Source organism: Cydia splendana, chromosome 26, assembly GCF_910591565.1.
Source record: "Cydia splendana chromosome 26, ilCydSple1.2, whole genome shotgun sequence".
Lineage (NCBI taxonomy): Eukaryota > Metazoa > Arthropoda > Insecta > Lepidoptera > Tortricidae > Cydia > Cydia splendana.
The window spans coordinates 10001126-10019456 of NC_085985.1; the positions used below are offsets into that span (position 1 = coordinate 10001126).

General features: G+C 39.8%; 1 protein-coding gene across 1 annotated transcript; it reads left to right on the plus strand.

Annotated features, from left to right (window-relative positions):
• Positions 1-1902: 1902 nt before the first annotated feature.
• Positions 1903-13945, plus strand: LOC134803360 (zinc finger protein 716-like). Its single transcript, XM_063776159.1, has 5 exons — positions 1903-2002; positions 2292-2458; positions 3652-3735; positions 9622-9744; positions 12950-13945. Exons 2-5 carry the CDS (start codon positions 2404-2406, stop codon positions 13750-13752), a joined length of 1065 nt encoding a protein of 354 aa, XP_063632229.1. The 5' UTR covers positions 1903-2002; positions 2292-2403; the 3' UTR covers positions 13753-13945.
• The last annotated feature ends 4386 nt before the right edge of the window (positions 13946-18331 follow it).

Below are 18331 nucleotides of genomic sequence, written 5' to 3' on the forward strand. Positions count from 1 at the left end.
TATCTGTACGAATAGCATTTGTAATTACTTCAGACAAAAGTTTTATCACAATAATTTCTACAAATTTGGTTATGTTCATTTTTACTCTGTGATCAATACTTTAGGAGCTACAGGCTGTTAAAGTTAAATAAGAGATAAAAAATAGACGGTTTAAGAAAACGTCGTTTTTTGCGTAATTGTTCATCATAAATAAAAAAAAATAGTTTAGGATAAGCAAGCTAATCGACCTGCTCATATAATATTAAAAAAAAACCGGCCAAGAGCATGCCGGCAATGCTCAGTGTAGGGTTCCGTAGTTACCCGTCCGTCAAAATAGACTATTTGCAAAAACTCAAAAACTGCTAAACCGATTAGGTTCGCTATATTTTTCCTTGAAAGTTTTTACTAAGTTTTACTTTCACAATTTTTTAAATATTTTTTGGAGCCATGGTTAAAATGCTAGGGGAACTAAAGTGGAAAACACAACTTTTTTTCTTTCAGATCGATTATTTCTGAAAATATTAAGTTGATCAAAAATGGTCCTTAAAGACCCTTATTCATTTTAAAAGACCTATCCAAGACACCCCACACTATAGGGTTAAAGCGAGAAAAAAAATCATCCCCACTTAATGTATGGGAGTTACCCTAAAAAAATATTTTTTCTAGTTTATATTTTACGACTTTGTCAGTGTAACGAATTTATATATTCAAGCCAAATTTAATAATAGAAACTAGAAAAATATATTTTTTTATGGTGGCTGCCCTACATTAAAGTGGGGATGAATTTTTTTTCGCTTCCACCCTATAGTGCGGGATGTCGTTAGATAGGTCTTTTAAAACGGATACGGGTCTTCAAGAACCATTTTTTGATCAACTTAATATTTTCGGAAATAATCTGAAAGCAAAAAAGTTGTGTTTTCCCCTTTAGTTTCCCTAACTTTTGAACCATGGGTCCAAAAAATATGAAAAAAATCATAAAAACATAGCTTAGTAAAGACTTTCAAGGAAAAATATAGCGAACCTAATCGGTATAGCTGTTTTAGAGTTTTTGCGAATAGTTTATTTTGACAGACGGGTAACTACGGAACTCTTCACTGAGCATGGTCCGACATGCTCTAAGCCGGTTTTTTTTTAGCTCTAATTTAACTTTAACAGCCTGAAGCTCCTAAAGTATTGATCGTAAAGTAAAAATAAACATAACCAAATTTGTAGGAAATTGTTGTATGATAAAATTTTTGTCCGAAGTAATTATAATGCTATTTGTACATATATTCGAGATATGAGCAAAAAGAAGAAAAAAGGTACCTTTAACCCTCCCTGCACTCTCAGCACACCCCCTACCCTCGAGGACTTTTAGTATGTTTATCTGGACACCACAAGGTATACCTGTAAGCAATTTTCAAAACTATTACACGAATTATTTCCGCAGATTTTTCTAATTTGCTTGGGTTATTGAAAATCTTAATTTTTTAACTTTCTCATTGACCCCCCAAAAGTAGCCCCCATGCTTAAAATTCATTTGTTTACGTTACATGACTTACATGTCCGTCTTTGGGTCACTAATTTCCACCAATTTGTACTAAATTTCAACTTAATTGGTCCAGTAGTTTCCGTAAAAATAGGCTGTGACAGACGGACAGACAGACAGACGCACGAGTGATCCTATAAGGGTTCCGTTTTTTCCTTTTGAGGAAACATCATAAAAGGTTAGTAGATTTTTTGTGAAATATATTATTTTCTGAATTTCTTCTAACAAAATCGATTTACCTACCCATACAATACAATAATATAAAAATGTGACTTGAGCAGCAAAAACGTGACTTTTAGGGAAACGAAACGTAACTTATGACTCCAGAGCCCTGGCAACACTGCTTTAACGTCATTTATTGCCATTCCCAAGGCATCCCAAAATCGGTAGGAAAGTGATATATTTTAAAGTTAAAATAACCATGTAATTAGAATATAATAGTCTCCTTAACACTAACTTTTCCAGTAAAAGCCTTAGAAGCTGCTATCTCCACAAGTATAGTATAATATCGTGTTATATAGAGCTTTAGTAACTCGACAAATCGATGAAGTTTTCATTGTATCGTACTCCGCGTATAACAGTACTGTTCAGTGGCGGATTTGTAAGGCCCAGTACGCCCGGGCCTAGAGCGGCAAGGTATTAGGGGCGGCAGTAAGGCGGCAGTCTATATATGGGTGCTGAGAAAGTGGCGGCTAGTAGTTACTACACGGCCTGGGGCCTAGGGTGTCCAACAGTGCAAATCCGCCACTGGTACTGTTGCCTAATACATAGCTTGTTATTACAGCCTGGTGGACGTTGCTTCTGGCCCAGCAGTCCAGACTTACCTTCCGAATATTTTCGAGACATTGAGGAACGAAGAGAGTTTCTTGTGACGGAGGTCTGGAGGTCGAGACAGGATGTCTCGGGAGGCGGCGGACGTGGAGACCCCCGAGTGTGTTGTTATCATAGAAGGTAGGATTCTATAGAAGTGGTATACGCGATGACAAAATCTGTTGGAGTTACCCGAGTTTGAAGTTAAGCGACTCAATTGACAAAAGAACTGAAACTAAAAGATTTGTATTTTGTGAATAGAATCAGGCGTTACTTTGCGGAAATGCATATTAATCAAAACCAGAATATTACTTTGCTAATCCGCGAAAAGATAATGTGCTAGTCAATCAGTGCTAACCCGTTATACTTACTTGCATATATTTTTACATGCAATTAATGTTCCCACCCTCCCACCGCAAAAATAAATACGCAAATAAATATAACAAACCACCACCAAAAGAACAATACTCGCGCGATCTTTTCGCGGTATAGCAAAGTAATATTTTAATTTTATTTTGTGGTTGAAGATAATCGGGTTATTCAAACCCGTTCTAAAGAAAAAGTGTAGCCTCCTTAAAATCTCCCTGCATGCAAAGTTGACCATCCTGCGTTGTGTTTTATTTTCTCTCTCATTCCAATTCAACTTGTTAATATTTTTAATGTATTATTTTAATTTGTAAGTTATCTGCTAAAATCAATGTTAAATACATTCGAAATGTTAGTAGTAAAATTCTAAACACACAAGTACTGAATTTCTCATAAATAATGTAACATTCTCCGACCATCCTTAGTCTGGGACCGGTCTGAAAACCAGTGCCGGGCATCTAGGCCCGGTGCACGCTGAGACTGGAAGCCTTTGCCTAATACAAAAAGCTTCTCACCTTTGCTCTGTATAAATTGATAATTTAACGGTTGTATTTTATGATGTAAGTAATTCTAACTCTATGTTATTTTCATGTATGTGGCAATAAACCATTCTTATTCTGCTGTCCTATCTACTGGGTGCTCCGGTGTCTCGGGCAGGCTTCGGGCGCCTACGGAGGGGTGGCAGGGGTTGTTGCGTAATAAGCTGGTTTGCGCGCGTACTTTGTTTGATTTCGCGTTTGACGCTTAGCCGGTGTGAGGTGACGCTGACACCTCCACTGACTCGATGCCGCTTAGGTTGAATCAGCAGAGTCATGCGAGCTTACAGGGCTATTTGCCTCAACTTTGCCTCCCCCCTATAGTCTCCTCTTCGTAGTCCTTGCTGCAGGATCTGCTGGCTGGAGTTGCCCCTAGTATCAGTATCAGTGGCAATAAACCATTCTTATTCTTTATTATTCTTGTGATTCCAGAAGAATCTGAAGAAGAATCTGAGTTTAAATATGAGGTGGCCCTGGATCCAGACTCTGTAGAGCTGCATGTGGACAATACTGCAGGTAAGAAGTTCATAAAGATGACCTCTACTCTTAGAACTCATATAATAATAATAATAGTAAGCACATAGACTTGGCTCACGAGTTTACCGCTATGTGGGATGTTGACTCGACGATCATTGTTCCGACAGTCGTGTCAGCGAACGGTCTCATAGCGAAGAGTTTCGACCAACATCTTGAGAGACTCTTGCTAGGTGGTTGGATCAAGGGCCAGATGCAGAAGGCGGTGATCTTGGACACGGCGCGGATAGTCCGCCGGTTCCTCTCTCTGCGGCCCTGACTACCGGCAGCTTGGGCCCTGCCCCGCTGCTGGCGGCACCATAGGTTAGGTTTTTTATAATGTGTTTATATGTGTTTTTTATTATTTTTTATGTGCTTTTGTATTATTTTACTTTTATATTCATATTATAAAAACCCTAGCCTAAGAAGGATGATGGAATAAAGGAATAATAATAATAGTAGAATTAGTTCCTCGACAATGACAGTGGGATGCATCGTGATGTCGTGGCAGCCGATAGGGGCCTCACGCCGTGAAAGGACTTTGGACTTTTAGAATTTAGAGGATACGGAGAATTCAGGAGCTGGAGCCTGCGGTGCGGTCCTAAAGAAAATTTATACTCGCAGATGACTACTTACCCGTTCGTCCGCCGTCGTCCTTGTCCACAAATTCAAAGCGGTTTCTTGTTAAGTATGTGGCGCACCGCAATGCTGGCTGCCCACAAACCGTCTACGTCAACGAGACAACGAGTCAATGTCATTCACAACTAAATTTTCCTTCGTACGATACGGAAGCTAAAATCTTATTTGCAAATCAATTGTAAATTAATCATTGTAAATATTCTCTCATTATATGTAAATATTCATCCTATCTATCTCCGCGTATTATTTCATAGAAATAGTGCTCTAGATAAGAACACTAAATTGGTGACCCGCGACTTTCAAAATTTTCAAAATGACCGACGAATTCGAAGATTCCGTTTGTGAGAAAATAGAGCCCGAGCGATCAGGCGCCGCGGTTGATCGTCTGACTATGAGATTACCACCATTTTGGGCAGAAGATGCGGAAGTTTGGTTCGCCCAGGTCGAGGCGCAGTTCGCCGTTTGGGGCGTGAAAGCGGATTCAACGAAATATTTCCAGGTTATCAGAGAGCTAGATCCCAAAACGGCTCGAGAAGTACGGGATATCATAACGAAGCCCCCAGAAACAGATAAATACGAAAAGTTGAAAAAACAATTGATCGACCGACTGTCAACGTCGCAAGAAAACAAAAGACGTCAGTTGCTGCAATTTGAAGAACTTGGAGACAGGAAACCAAGCCAATTCCTTCGTCACCTTCGAGGATTAGCTGGCGATAGTGTCACTGACGATTTTCTCCGAAGTTTGTGGTCCACTCGCTTACCTACTCAAGTGCAAGCGATCATCGCGTCTCAGAAGACGGCTTCTTTAGACGACATCGCGATCCTTGCAGACCAAATCATCGACGTGACACCTTGTTCTTCTTTTAAGCAGGTTGCAAGCATGACTTCGTTTGAAGACATGTTTAAGAAGATGGAGCAATCTATAACGGCGCGCATCCAGAGCGAAATGACGCAACAAATTGCTCAGCTAAGCACCGGTAACAGCAGCGGTCAGCGACGTTCATGTTTTAACAGCAGCAGGTCACGCAGCCGCAGCAGATCTAAGTCACACGGTCGGTATCGAGCTGTCAAATCAGGTATGTGCTGGTATCATAGTCACTTTAGTACCAACGCACGGAATTGCATTCCGCCGTGCAACTTTAAAGCGGAAAACTAGCAAGACAGTCTACCGTGGCGGCTGCCGACTGTCCTCCTACTACAACCTGCCGCCTATTTATCACGGACAGAGTAACTAAAATTCAATACCTTATTGATACCGGATCTGACCTTTGCGTTCTGCCACGCAATTTTATGCCTAAATGCAAGTCGCCTGACAACTACTCGCTTACTGCCGCTAATGGTTCGCTCATACATACTTACGGCATAATCAAGCAAAAGTTAGACATAGGATTACGCAGAGACTTTATTTGGAACTTTGTCGTAGCAAACGTAAACAAACCTATACTTGGCGCTGATTTTCTTGCACATTATGGTATTCTTATCGATTGCAGAAATAGAAGACTACTTATTGACAGTTTAACAACTTTGTCGACTACGGGACAGCTTAAGCACTGCAACCAACCCAGCATTAAGGCAATTTCGGGTGACAGTGAGTACCACCGCTTGCTAGCAGAGTATCCCAGCTTAACGAAACCATCTGGACTGCCGCGAAAGGTAAAGCATTCCACTGTTCACTACATCCGAACTACTCCAGGTCCTCCTACCTTCTGTAGACCACGCCGCTTAGCTCCAGATCGCCTGAAGATTGCTAAGGAGCAGTTTGAAGAGATGCTTCGCGACGGTGTAGCACAACCGTCTGATTCACCGTGGGCATCAGCGCTACATATGGTGCCAAAGAAAGGCAATGGTTGGCGGCCGTGCGGGGATTACCGCGCGCTGAACGCACGCACTATCCCTGACAGATACCCTGTCCGCCACATAGAGGACTACGCACATCGACTCGCTAGTAGTAAAATATTTTCAAAAATAGATTTAGTTAAAGCTTACAACCAAATTCCCGTATACAAAGATGATATCTGCAAAACTTCAATTACGACTCCATTTGGATTGTTTTCCTTCCCATTCATGCCATTTGGACTCCGAAACGCTGCCCAAACCTTTCAACGGTTCCTGGATGAGGTGCTCAGAGATCTGGACTTCGTGTACTCCTACATCGATGACGTGCTCATCTATTCTAAAGATGCCAAGCAGCACTTAGATCATCTACGGCAAGTGTTCGATAGGTTCCATGAGTACGGTATGCTCATCAATGAATCCAAATGTTCTTTTGGTCAGAAAGAAGTCACATTCCTAGGATTTACTGTCTCTGAAGAAGGCACGCGTCCCATCGACGAGAAGGTAAAGATTATGCAGGAATTTCCTCCTCCAAAGACCGTCGGTGGCTTACGCAGGTTTCTCGGCATGCTGAACTTTTATAGAAGATTCGTTCCTCACGCTGCCGAACACCAAGCCCCTCTTCACGACATGCTAACTGGACCTAAACTGAAAAGTTCGTCTCCACTAACTTGGACGGATCAACAGTTAGAGGCATTTCGGAACTGTAAGTCTAGTCTTGCGAACTCTACATTACTGGCTCATCCCATTATGGACGCAGAACTCGCTCTAGTTACTGATGCTTCAAGCACGGCCTTGGCCGGCGTTTTACAACAGCTGGTGCAAGGACAGTGGCAACCACTTGCTTTCTTCTCAAAGAAGATGACACGGCAACAGACGCAATACAGCGCGTATGATCGGGAGTTGCTCGCTATATATGAGAGTGTCAAATATTTCCGCTACATGGTCGAAGGCAGACACTTCGTCATTTATACGGATCATAAACCTATCACCTTCGCCTTTCAGCAAAAAGACAGGAAATGTTCCCCGAGACAATTCAATTACCTTGATTTCATTTCGCAGTTCACAAGCGACATCAGACACATTTCCGGGAAAGACAACATCACCGCTGACACGCTCTCCCGTATCGAGACCATTGCCGTGCCACCAGACTTCGAAGCCATCGCGCAAGCTCAGCAGGAAGACCCAGAACTACAAGAACTTCTTGCCAATCGATCTTCGTCACTGAAGCTTGAGAAAGTACCCATACCAGGTACCAATGTTTATTTATATTGTGACACGTCCCAAGCAAAGCCACGTCCGTTTATCGTCAAGCAGCATCGCCAGAAGATATTTAACACTATCCATGGCATGAGTCATCCAGGTACGAGATCCACAATCAAACTTGTTACTCAGAGATTCGTGTGGCCATCTGTACGCAAAGATTGCGGTACCTGGGTACGTGCATGCGAATCGTGTCAACGTGCTAAAGTGCAACGTCATACCTCCTCTCCTCTTGGAAATTTCAAATTACCAGAAGAAAGGTTTAGTCATGTTCACATTGATCTGGTCGGCCCACTGCCACCTTCATCAGGATTCCGTTACCTTTTCACAGCCATTGACAGGTACACACGGTGGCCGGAGGCAAAGCCACTGTCTGATATCACGGCTGAAACGGTAGCCCATGCGTTCTACGATACTTGGATATCGCGTTTTGGTTGTCCTCAAACCGTAACTACTGACCAAGGACGTCAATTTACCTCACGTATGTTTAAGGTCTTGGCAGAGCTTTGTGGTGCACAGCTGCGTCACACGACGGCTTATCATCCTCAAGCCAATTCGATGGTGGAGCGTCTTCACCGCTCCCTGAAAGCTGCAATCATGGCCCACAACAGCACGAGGTGGACTGAGGTGTTGCCGATCGTCCTACTCGGCATAAGAAGTGCGTGGAAGGAAGACATCAAATGCTCAGCTGCAGAGATGGTGTACGGTGAGCCTTTACGCATCCCGGGTGAGTTCTTTCATTCTCATACCTCAAACACCCTGCAGCCTGATGATTTTGTCACTCAGTTGAAACGCCAAATGTCACACCTCAGACCTGTCCCCGCATCAAGGCACGGAAACAAGTCAGTCTTTGTTCACAAGGACCTAAGTTCATGCAGCCATGTTTTCCTTAGACAGGATGCACTGCGTGGATCACTAGAACCGCCATACACAGGCCCATATCGCGTTCTAAAGAGAACGGACAAGACCGTCACACTGGACTTACTACGAGGACCAGTGACAGTCTCCATTGACCGCGTCAAACCAGCCTACATGCAGAACGACACAGCTTCACCTACAGGCATAAGTGCTAGGCCTGCTCAAGCTGTTGTCCCGGTGAGAACCACTCGGTCTGGCCGGAAAGTAACCTTTCCTTCTCATTTACAGGCAGGACTCTGATTCTCCCAGGGGGGTCCTGTGGCGCACCGCAATGCTGGCTGCCCACAAACCGTCTACGTCAACGAGACAACGAGTCAATGTCATTCACAACTAAATTTTCCTTCGTACGATACGGAAGCTAAAATCTTATTTGCAAATCAATTGTAAATTAATCATTGTAAATATTCTCTCATTATATGTAAATATTCATCCTATCTATCTCCGCGTATTATTTCATAGAAATAGTGCTCTAGATAAGAACACTAAAAGTATATTGTAGCGGGCGGAGCGATATACTTTAATTAAACTTGCAGGATTCTTATAATATCACAAGGAAAACAATGCTTGATGCGGCGAATTTTAACATTGAAGTCTGCCGCTCTCCTTGGCAAACGAGAACTGGCGCAAACCTCTACTCTACAGGAACCGCTGTTAAACTTCGGTTTTGTAAGAAGTTTCCTTTCTGTACGGTAGTACTATTTTATTCTGTGGTCGGGGGTTAAAATGGCCCAATTGCACTTATGTGTGGCGGCCCCGTGCTGAAATTGGCTACTTTCCTACTAGTCAAATCAGCTTATTTTTTAGAACTGTCAAAGCGATTTGCTAATATGGAATTTATATGAAAACTTGTGTAGTGACGTCACAGTCAACTCACCTACTTTTTATACTTCCATCCGATTTATTAAATATAAATTTTGTTTAAAAATAACTGCTATCTATGTTTTTTTAATAATTATCTGGTGCTTTATTTCGTGCACGGTGTGAAATAATTTATTTTAAGTATAGGAAAGTACCCAATTGTGAAGTAGTTGTTGTTTTTCATTGTTTAATTTTTTACATTTATTCATACATTATTGCACAATTAGTTACTTATCATAAATCTAATCCTAAATTAGCCTAAGACATTGTTCCTAGCCTTCCTAGGACACTGGCCGCGTTCCCGCTCTGCACAGTGAGACTGTGTTAATTTTTATTGTTTAATTTACCTACATTAACAACTTATGATTGTTTGTGTAGACAAGGAGGCAGAAGACCCTTTAAGGATAGACGGCGGCTCGGACGGCGCCGGCGAGTTCAAGTTCGAGGTGGCCGTGGAGCCCGAGTGTGTGCTCCTGCCCGTCGAGATCGACACCTTTCACGGTTACCTACTTGCTTTTTAATATGATCTTGTGCAACAGAATATATGTTTAGTATTTATGTATGTAGCATGTATTTTATTTTATAATATTATTTATGTATTTTATTTACTTTTGGACGTTTTGGTTAGTTTACTTTTAAAATGTTACTGTGCATTCCGTAAGTTTGTCTATCTAATTTGAATTCTCCCCTCATCTACTCGAAGGTTAGCTGGAAGAGATCCCTTACAGGGATAAGTTCGCCTTTGTACCTTTATTTCTGTAAATATTATGTAAACCTGTGTTGTGTACAATAAAGTGATTACTACTACTACTACTACTACTAGATATAGTCTGTCAAACCAAAGGACCATGGGCAACTTTGTATGGAGCCTGGACCCAACGCCAACAGAAATGAGAGTAAGGTTAGATAGGTATTTCTATGTACTTCATTTTGTTCTATGAGAGAGAACTGAGATATTGGCATTTTAGCCAAAATGTCGTCACCCTTATTACCTAGGCAATAGAGTTCAAGTAAGTAAATTAATTGCTGCAGGGTAGATGTTCGCGCACCGCCGGGCGAGCACACCGAATGACTTGCCGCGCTCGCCCGGCGGTGGACTCTATTGCCTAGGTAATAAGGGTGACGATATTTTGACTAAAATACCAACATATCTCACTTCTGCAATGGAATTCTGCTTGGTGCCCGTAGAACGAAATGAAGTACAGAGAAATACCTATCTAAAGACCTAACTCTCAACTCTGTTGGTTTTGGGACTATTTTAAGGCTGCTATTTAACTGATCACCAGATTTAGTAAAATTTAATACCAAAAAATCTATTTTACCACCCTAAAATAATGAATGATCACCAAAATTATAACACCATTTTAATGTGAAATGATTACCAATTTTATTACACTTTACTATCCTTTTAAAGGAAATGACACCAAACTAATCATTATTAACCCAAAAATAGAAAATGATTACCAAATTTCAAACCCCATTTTAATGTGAAATGATAACCAAATTTTTACATCTTGCTATCCTATTAAAGAAAATGACACCAAAATAATCATTGTAAACCCAAAAATAGTAAATGACCACCAACATTAGAACTCCATTTTAATGTAAAATTATAACCAAATTTTTAAATCTTGATATCATATTAAAGCAAATTACTCCAAAATAATCATTGTAAACCCAAAAATAGTAAATGACCACCAAAATTGTAACCACATTTTAATTAAAAATGTGCAAATATTTAATATAATTAACGTTATCCTATTAAATTAATTAATCCACTTCGTCACCTTTTTCTAGTAGCATTTTATTTCTGTAACAGTCGCAGTTCTAACCTAACCTAACCCACTTTTCTAGTAGCATTTCGTTTCTGTAAGGGTCGCAGTTCAAACCTAACCTAACCTAACCCACTTTTCTAGTAGCATTTCTTTTCTGCAAGGGTCGCAGTTCAAACCTAACCTAACCCACTTTTCTAGTAGCATTTCGTTTCTGTATGGGTCGCAGTTCAAACCTAACCTAACCCACTTCTCTAGTAGCATTTTTTTTTCTGTAAGGGTCGCAGTTCAAACCTAACCTAACCCACTTTTCTAGTAGCATTTCTTTTTTGTAAGGGTCGCAGTTCAAACCTAACCTAACCCACTATTCTAGTAGCATTTCTTTTCTGCAAGGGTCGCAGTTCAAACATAACCTAACCCATTTTTCTAGTAGCATTTGGTTTCTGTAAGGATCGCAGTTCAAACCTAACCTAACCCACTTTTCTGATAGCATTTCGTTTCTGTATGGGTCACAGTTCAAACCTAACCTAACCCACTTTTCTAGTAGCATTTCGTATCTGTATGGGTAGCAGTTGAAACTTAACCTAGCCCACTTTTTAGTAGCATTTCGGTTCTGTGAGGATCGCAGTTCTAACCTAACCTAACCCACTTTTATAGTAGCATTTCGTTTCTGTAAAGGTCGCAGTTCAAACCTAACCTAACCTACTTTTCAAGTACCATTTCGTTTCTGTAAGGGTCGCAGTGCTAACCTAACCCACTTAACTGATAGCAGTTAGGTAAGGTAGGTATGCGGTGCGGGGTACGGGGGGTTGAGCGGGAGGGGCTAGTAATTTTGGCATCAGTTTACTTTATTTGGTAATATGTATAACATTTTTTTGGTAATCATAGTGGTTTATTTAGGTGAAAATATCGCATTAATTTGGTCTTCAAGATTTGGTGATCATTAATGATTTTTGGTGATCATTCAATATATTTGGTATTTGAATACAATTTGAAGTGCAGTCGTAATTAAAATGGTGGTACTTTTGTATTTTTAGGCCTTATTTTTTTGGTGTTCAGTAATTTTTTTTGGTAAGCATGATTTTTTTATTTAGGGTACCATAGTATTTTTTGGTGGTCATTATATTTGTAGCCCTATTTTAACACATAGTCCTTTGTCAGTAAATAAGAAAAAAAAAACTATACTCATCCTTTTCTTTTGGGTGCTAGTACTAGTGTAAGACAAAGATAGTGTAATTGTCTCTGTCTATGATTTAAATGAGACAGTCCTTTGACAAACTATACTATAATACGACCGTGCGGGTTGCGACATAAAATTCGACGACCGGCCTGGCCTATAATTCTCAGTTACTTAAGTACTCGTAACTTATTCAACTACAGTTCGTTTTTTTTTAGCATTAGAAAGAACTTCGCAGAAGTAAGCTTGTGGTTCCAAATCCAGCACTTTTAGCCGTAATAATTTGAAGTAAATTATATGTATTGACCATGCTACATTAGATAATTCAATAATTATTAACAATTAAAGAGCCTGATAAAAACTGCACGCTTGCTTCTGTGGAGTTCTTTCTAATGCTAAAAAAAACGAAATATAAGTACTAACTTCATCATCATCATTCATCATTTCAGCCTATATACGTCCCACTGCTGGGCACAGGCCTCCTCTCATGCGTGAGAGGGCTTGGGCTATAGTCCCCACGCTAGCCCAATGCGGATTGGGGACTTCACATACACCTTTGAATTCCTTCGCAGATGTATGCAGGTTTCCTCACGATGTTTTCCTTCACCGAAAAGCTAGTGGTAAATATCAAGTACTAATTCTAAAATTAGGTGCTTTCGGAATAAAAAGTCTTCTCTCTCTCTCTCTCTGTCTGAAGTTAGTATAGTCTCTTTATTTCAGTCAAATACTACCCCTCTCATTTCCAGTATTGTTTCAGACAAATCTCGCCCCTCCATGCCCCCGCTTCGCGACCACGATGCCGCCGACACCGCAAACTCCGAAGAGGAAACTTACATTGACTCTCCACTAAACGCAGAGAACGTCTGTGAGAACTGCGGGAGAGCATACGCACACAAACGTAGTCTAATACGTCACATGGTGATCTGTCTGCCTGGTTCAACACCTAACCCTAATATCATCTGTCAAAGCACTACGAGGCCAAAGAAATTTACCTGCGAGATATGCCAAGAAACATGCGACGATTTTGAACATTTAAAGAGCCATATCCGAAGCCACACGGGAGACAAACCATTCACATGCGAAATTTGTAACAAAGAATTCGCGCTTTTATACTATCTGAAGAAACATAAGCGAATTCACGCCGGGGAAATATCGTGTGAAGTGTGCAATAAAGCATTTGCGACACCTAGCCATTTGAAACGGCATCAATCAACCCAAAGGTGTGCAAAGACATTCTCGTGTAAGCTATGTGACGAGAAATTTGCAACGATAAGTAGTTTAAATGTCCATCAGCGAACTCACACTGGTGAGAAAATATTTTCTTGCAATAATTGTCCGAAGAAGTTTACGAGCTCGAGCAACTTGCGGATACACGAGTATATTCACACTGGGGAGAAGCCGCACAAGTGCGAGTTCTGCAGCAAGCGGTTCACGCAGGTGAGCACTCTTAACAACCACCGGCGGATACACACAGGTGAAAAACCATACTCATGCGAATATTGTTTGAAGAAGTTCGCGTTTTTAGGCAATTATAAGGCACATAAGCTTATTCACTTATAATTACGTTAAAGTCGGTTAAGAAATAAAATATTGAAAGAACTTAATTATATAGCACTTGGCGGTCGAAAGAATAACAGGTATAAAAATTATAAAATGTATTATTTATTAAAAGTAAATAAAGAAGATTTTTATATTTCTGAGTTCTTTATTGTTATGCATTCAACATTGTGAACGAATACAAATTTTAAAACAATATGCCAACTACGGATTTTATTCATACACAATCTCGCTAAATCATACCATTAGTGGTATACTTCGTGCATGGTTATTTGCGTTATTTGACACATTATGACTGACGTATCGTTACATCCATAGCTGGGCATTAACTCGTTAATCCGTTAATCGTTAATTAACGAAGTTAAGTTTTCGAGTAACGGATTAACTTTTAAGTTAACTTTAAAAACCTGTAACGGACTTGTTAACTTCCGTTAACTTTTCTTAAGTCCGTTAATCGTTAATACCTAAGTACCTACTCACACCAAGGCCGCGCGCTGCCTCAAATATAACACTAGTATACCTTCGAGTGCTGCTGTGGGACGCCTGTTTTCGGCGGGAAAAGATATTTTTTCTCCAAAACGGGCGTCGCTATCAGACGACAATTTTAATATGCTCATGTTCATGAAGGGGAACATGCACCTTATGGCATATGCTAGCAAATGATATTTTAATTGGCTATGCTACTATTAATTAGTAATGATTACCATGTTAATTAGTAGATTAGTCTTTAATAAAAATCAAAATTTATGATGATTTTTTCTAGTTTTATTTGTTATTGCGTATATTTACGATTTTGAGTTAACGATTAACTTTAACTTCCGTTAAAACTTTTGAAAAGTAACGTTTTTATTTAACGGATTAACGATTAACGAAGTTAACTTTTTGATTAACGGTGCCCAGCTCTGGTTACATCTCTATGTAACTAACCCAAATCGATTGTCACAGCAAGCGATTACGATTGGATAGCACGTAGACTGAGGTATCGAATGAATTTTTATTTGAGATTTGAATAAAGCTAGAGTATATAGCTTGGTCTGAAGCTGCCAAAGAGGCGGTATACGTCCGTGCGGTTCTTGCTGAGTTGACAGGTTGTAGTAATACTGTTACTGTGTACAGTGATAACCAGTCTGCTGCTAAACTGGCCACCAATCCAGTATTCCACAAACGATCTAAACATGTGGACGCTAGATATCACTATATTCGTGAGACTATTGAGAATAACGTCATAGAGTTGACTTATATGCCTACTGAGCAGATGACTGCTGATGTACTTACCAAGGCATTGCCATATTGTAAGCACGTGTATTTTGTTCAGGACTTGATGGAAGTCGTCCAAGATTAAGAGGGCGTGTTGGAGGTTTCTTTTTCCCACACTCTTTTTTATTTTAATCCAATAACAAAAAAATACATAGCAGAAGAGCTATTTTCTTTTTTTTCCGACACTTGTGAGAAACGAAGCAGTACTGGTGAATGGACGGCAAAACAGTACCGTGTGAGTGTGTAGTCCTGCAAGGCGACCTACTTACAGCGTAGGATGGTGTGTGAGCTATATCCTACGCTGTAGTCCGGCGAGGCGGACTACAAGGTAAGGTATGTTGGGGTAATACCGGACGGATTTGGGACTAATTGGGAGACCTCGCGAAATATTTTTATTTCTCGAGCTCAGTACGTGTCAGCTTCTAGAAATATGGTGCAAATCGTTAAATAATAACCGAAGTTTAAGCCTGAATATTGGCAACCTTCAATGTTTAACGGTTTCAGTTTTATACGAGTGTAAAGATGAGACATATTTTTATTCGAGGGTAACGATGAATTTGTCATCCCGGGAGAACATCGGATGGCGAAAAAAAACCGGTTCTAATGCTCAGATAACAAGGTATCTAAAACAGTATATCCGATGTTTAACCTCCTCCAACGTATATGAATTTCAGCCACGAATAGCTGGAAACTTAAAAGTTCTCATCAAATGTTTAAAACTTTGCATTTTTGCATCCGATCTTGACCCATATACGAAAATTTGGTAAATCTGTGGCTCTCAAAGTGTGATATGTCAATAGAAACAATTTCCTAAGTAATACATTCATACATATATAGCTACGTACACTGCTAATATCTCTTCCTTTTGAATTACCGTCCTCGAATAAATATAAAGGAACGAAATAATTACGATAAAAACAGAGTTCTTGCAGTCATAAAAAAACAAAGTTTGACAATCACTGCTGAATTTTAAATGGGTAAAGGTCGGATTGTTGCTATCCGATCTTTACCTGCAAGGGTAAAGATCGGAAATCGGTCTACAGCAGTCCTAGGTCTGTTTTGATGGGATTAATTTAAAGATAAACCTTCAAAACGAAATTGGACATCAACTGAATCACAAAAACAACCACAGTTTTATCACAATACTCGACATAAATTACAGGGCGAAGATCGGATGGCCAGAAAAATGACCAAAATTACCTTGCTCCCTTTAAAGGCGCGTAGAACATATCCGATATCACTGAGCGGCGGAGGGACACTGGTGTCCGAAGCGCAATGAAATAGCGTCTTGCACATTGTTGTCAAAATTAAGAAATAAAGCCTACTTTGGCGGAAATGAATTTCCTACGTTCTTCTCCCGCATCCGATATTAACCCAACATACCTTAGGAGTGTGAATGAGGGGCTTTACGAACCTATCCTACCTATATATTGGTTTAATGTGACTATCGTCAAAACGTTACACAGGAACATTACGATTATCTCTTATTAGTCTGTGATTACGATCAGCCTGATCTTACGATCGGCCGCCGACATATAGATTGGTTTGAAAGGGATTTGATTGGTATTATCAGTATTATATATCGATTGATTAAGAGATAGCCATGAATCTAGTATTTTAACCATGAATCTAGTATTTTAACTGGATTTGGCATGAGTGGTGGGGATAAGTGACAGAACGGGATAGTCTTATGTATCTTTCAGTAGGAGTAGCAGAGAAAGTGCTATTACTGTGTGTCATTGTCACAGTCTCACTTTTTTTTGTTCCCCACCTTTTAAAAAGGTGGGATACAATACGTCAACTTCTTGTGAACCATGTAAATAGTGCAAAGATTAAAAGGAAAAATATTGAAATCCGTGTTTTATGTGAATGTATTTGAACTTATGAATTCAAAAAATATGTTAAATTGCTCAATTATGTGTTGTACGAGTGACTGTCGGCAAAAATAGGACAACGTAACTTTTCACAGGTAAGTACAGTATTTTGCACTTTGGTCACATTATCATGCTTAGTAACAACATCCTACAATCTATATCAATCAAAATCTGATTAGAAATAGCATTTATAGTTAAAGTAACTCGGCTTTTACCCGATATAACCTCGAAAGTATTTCCTGGTAAATTACCCGACCAAATTGTGTACGCATATTGACTGTAAGCAGTCACCCTTTTAATAACGTGTATTCAATTTAGTCGCATTGCTATTATTCGAGGGATACCAGCTCTTGATGCATATAATTACCCCAAAATTGGGGTATTTTGTATTTTAATAACATTTTACATATTAATTGTAAGTTATATTAATTTATAACTGGAAATATATGAACAACAAAATTGAACTGTGTTTAAATTAACCATAGCTGGGCATTAACTCGTTAATCCGTTAATCGTTATTTAAACACCTGTACCGATATTCGAAACCTAAGAATAATATTGAGATAGGCAACATTGTGTTGTCGGTCGTATTGTCCTTTTCTAGCATATACGTCCCTCTCTCTCTCTCATTCCCACCACAGAGCAGTTGGTTTTGACAGGTGTTTGACAGTTACCGCCAAAACAAATTTCCAAGTCATTGGCTTGCTGTTTTTCCATCTGGAAGGTCGTGAAGCTAAACTGCTGGTGAGTTTTTGAATTTGTACCCCAGTTTAGCTGACTATATTGAAAAACAGTTTCTAACGGCTTTTGCCGTTCGAAATAAATATTTAAATTTAGTTGTCCGATAAACTATCTAGCAAATAAAAACGATCCGGAATAGTGATGTGCAAGTGTTTTCAAAGGCTGCCTGCGCGCACCGTGGCTATGCCAATGAAAATACTAAAACACATGTTAGAAAACACATCGAGCTGGTACAGCGTGCACGTGTCACCATTATAATTTAATTTTATACCTACATTAAGTCTCTTCAGAGTCTTGTTAGTTTAAATCTTTGTGTGTGTGTATAATAACGGTTGAAATTATAATACTTAAATGGTGATCTGTGGAGGCATACCCTTCAGTTTTCAAGTGATTTGTGTTTTCGAATACGAAAGGATCGGATAGTTAATACGTGTTACGCAGAACCTACGTATGAAGGTAGAAGCTTATAGACGTGTAGGTTTTATCTGTCCAAGTATCTATCAGCAATTTGTCTTTTTATCCCGTTCCGGGTTAATATAATATTTATTGCAAAATTTATTTTTTGGTAATAAACTTGCTGATAAATAATGTGTACCCGCTTAGGAGTCGACGAAGCCCCGCTTCGCGGGGCTTCTATTTCCGCTCTGAGGGACACAAGGTAACGAACAAACCTACATCGCAAACATTGCATTTATTTTTGTGGAAAGTGA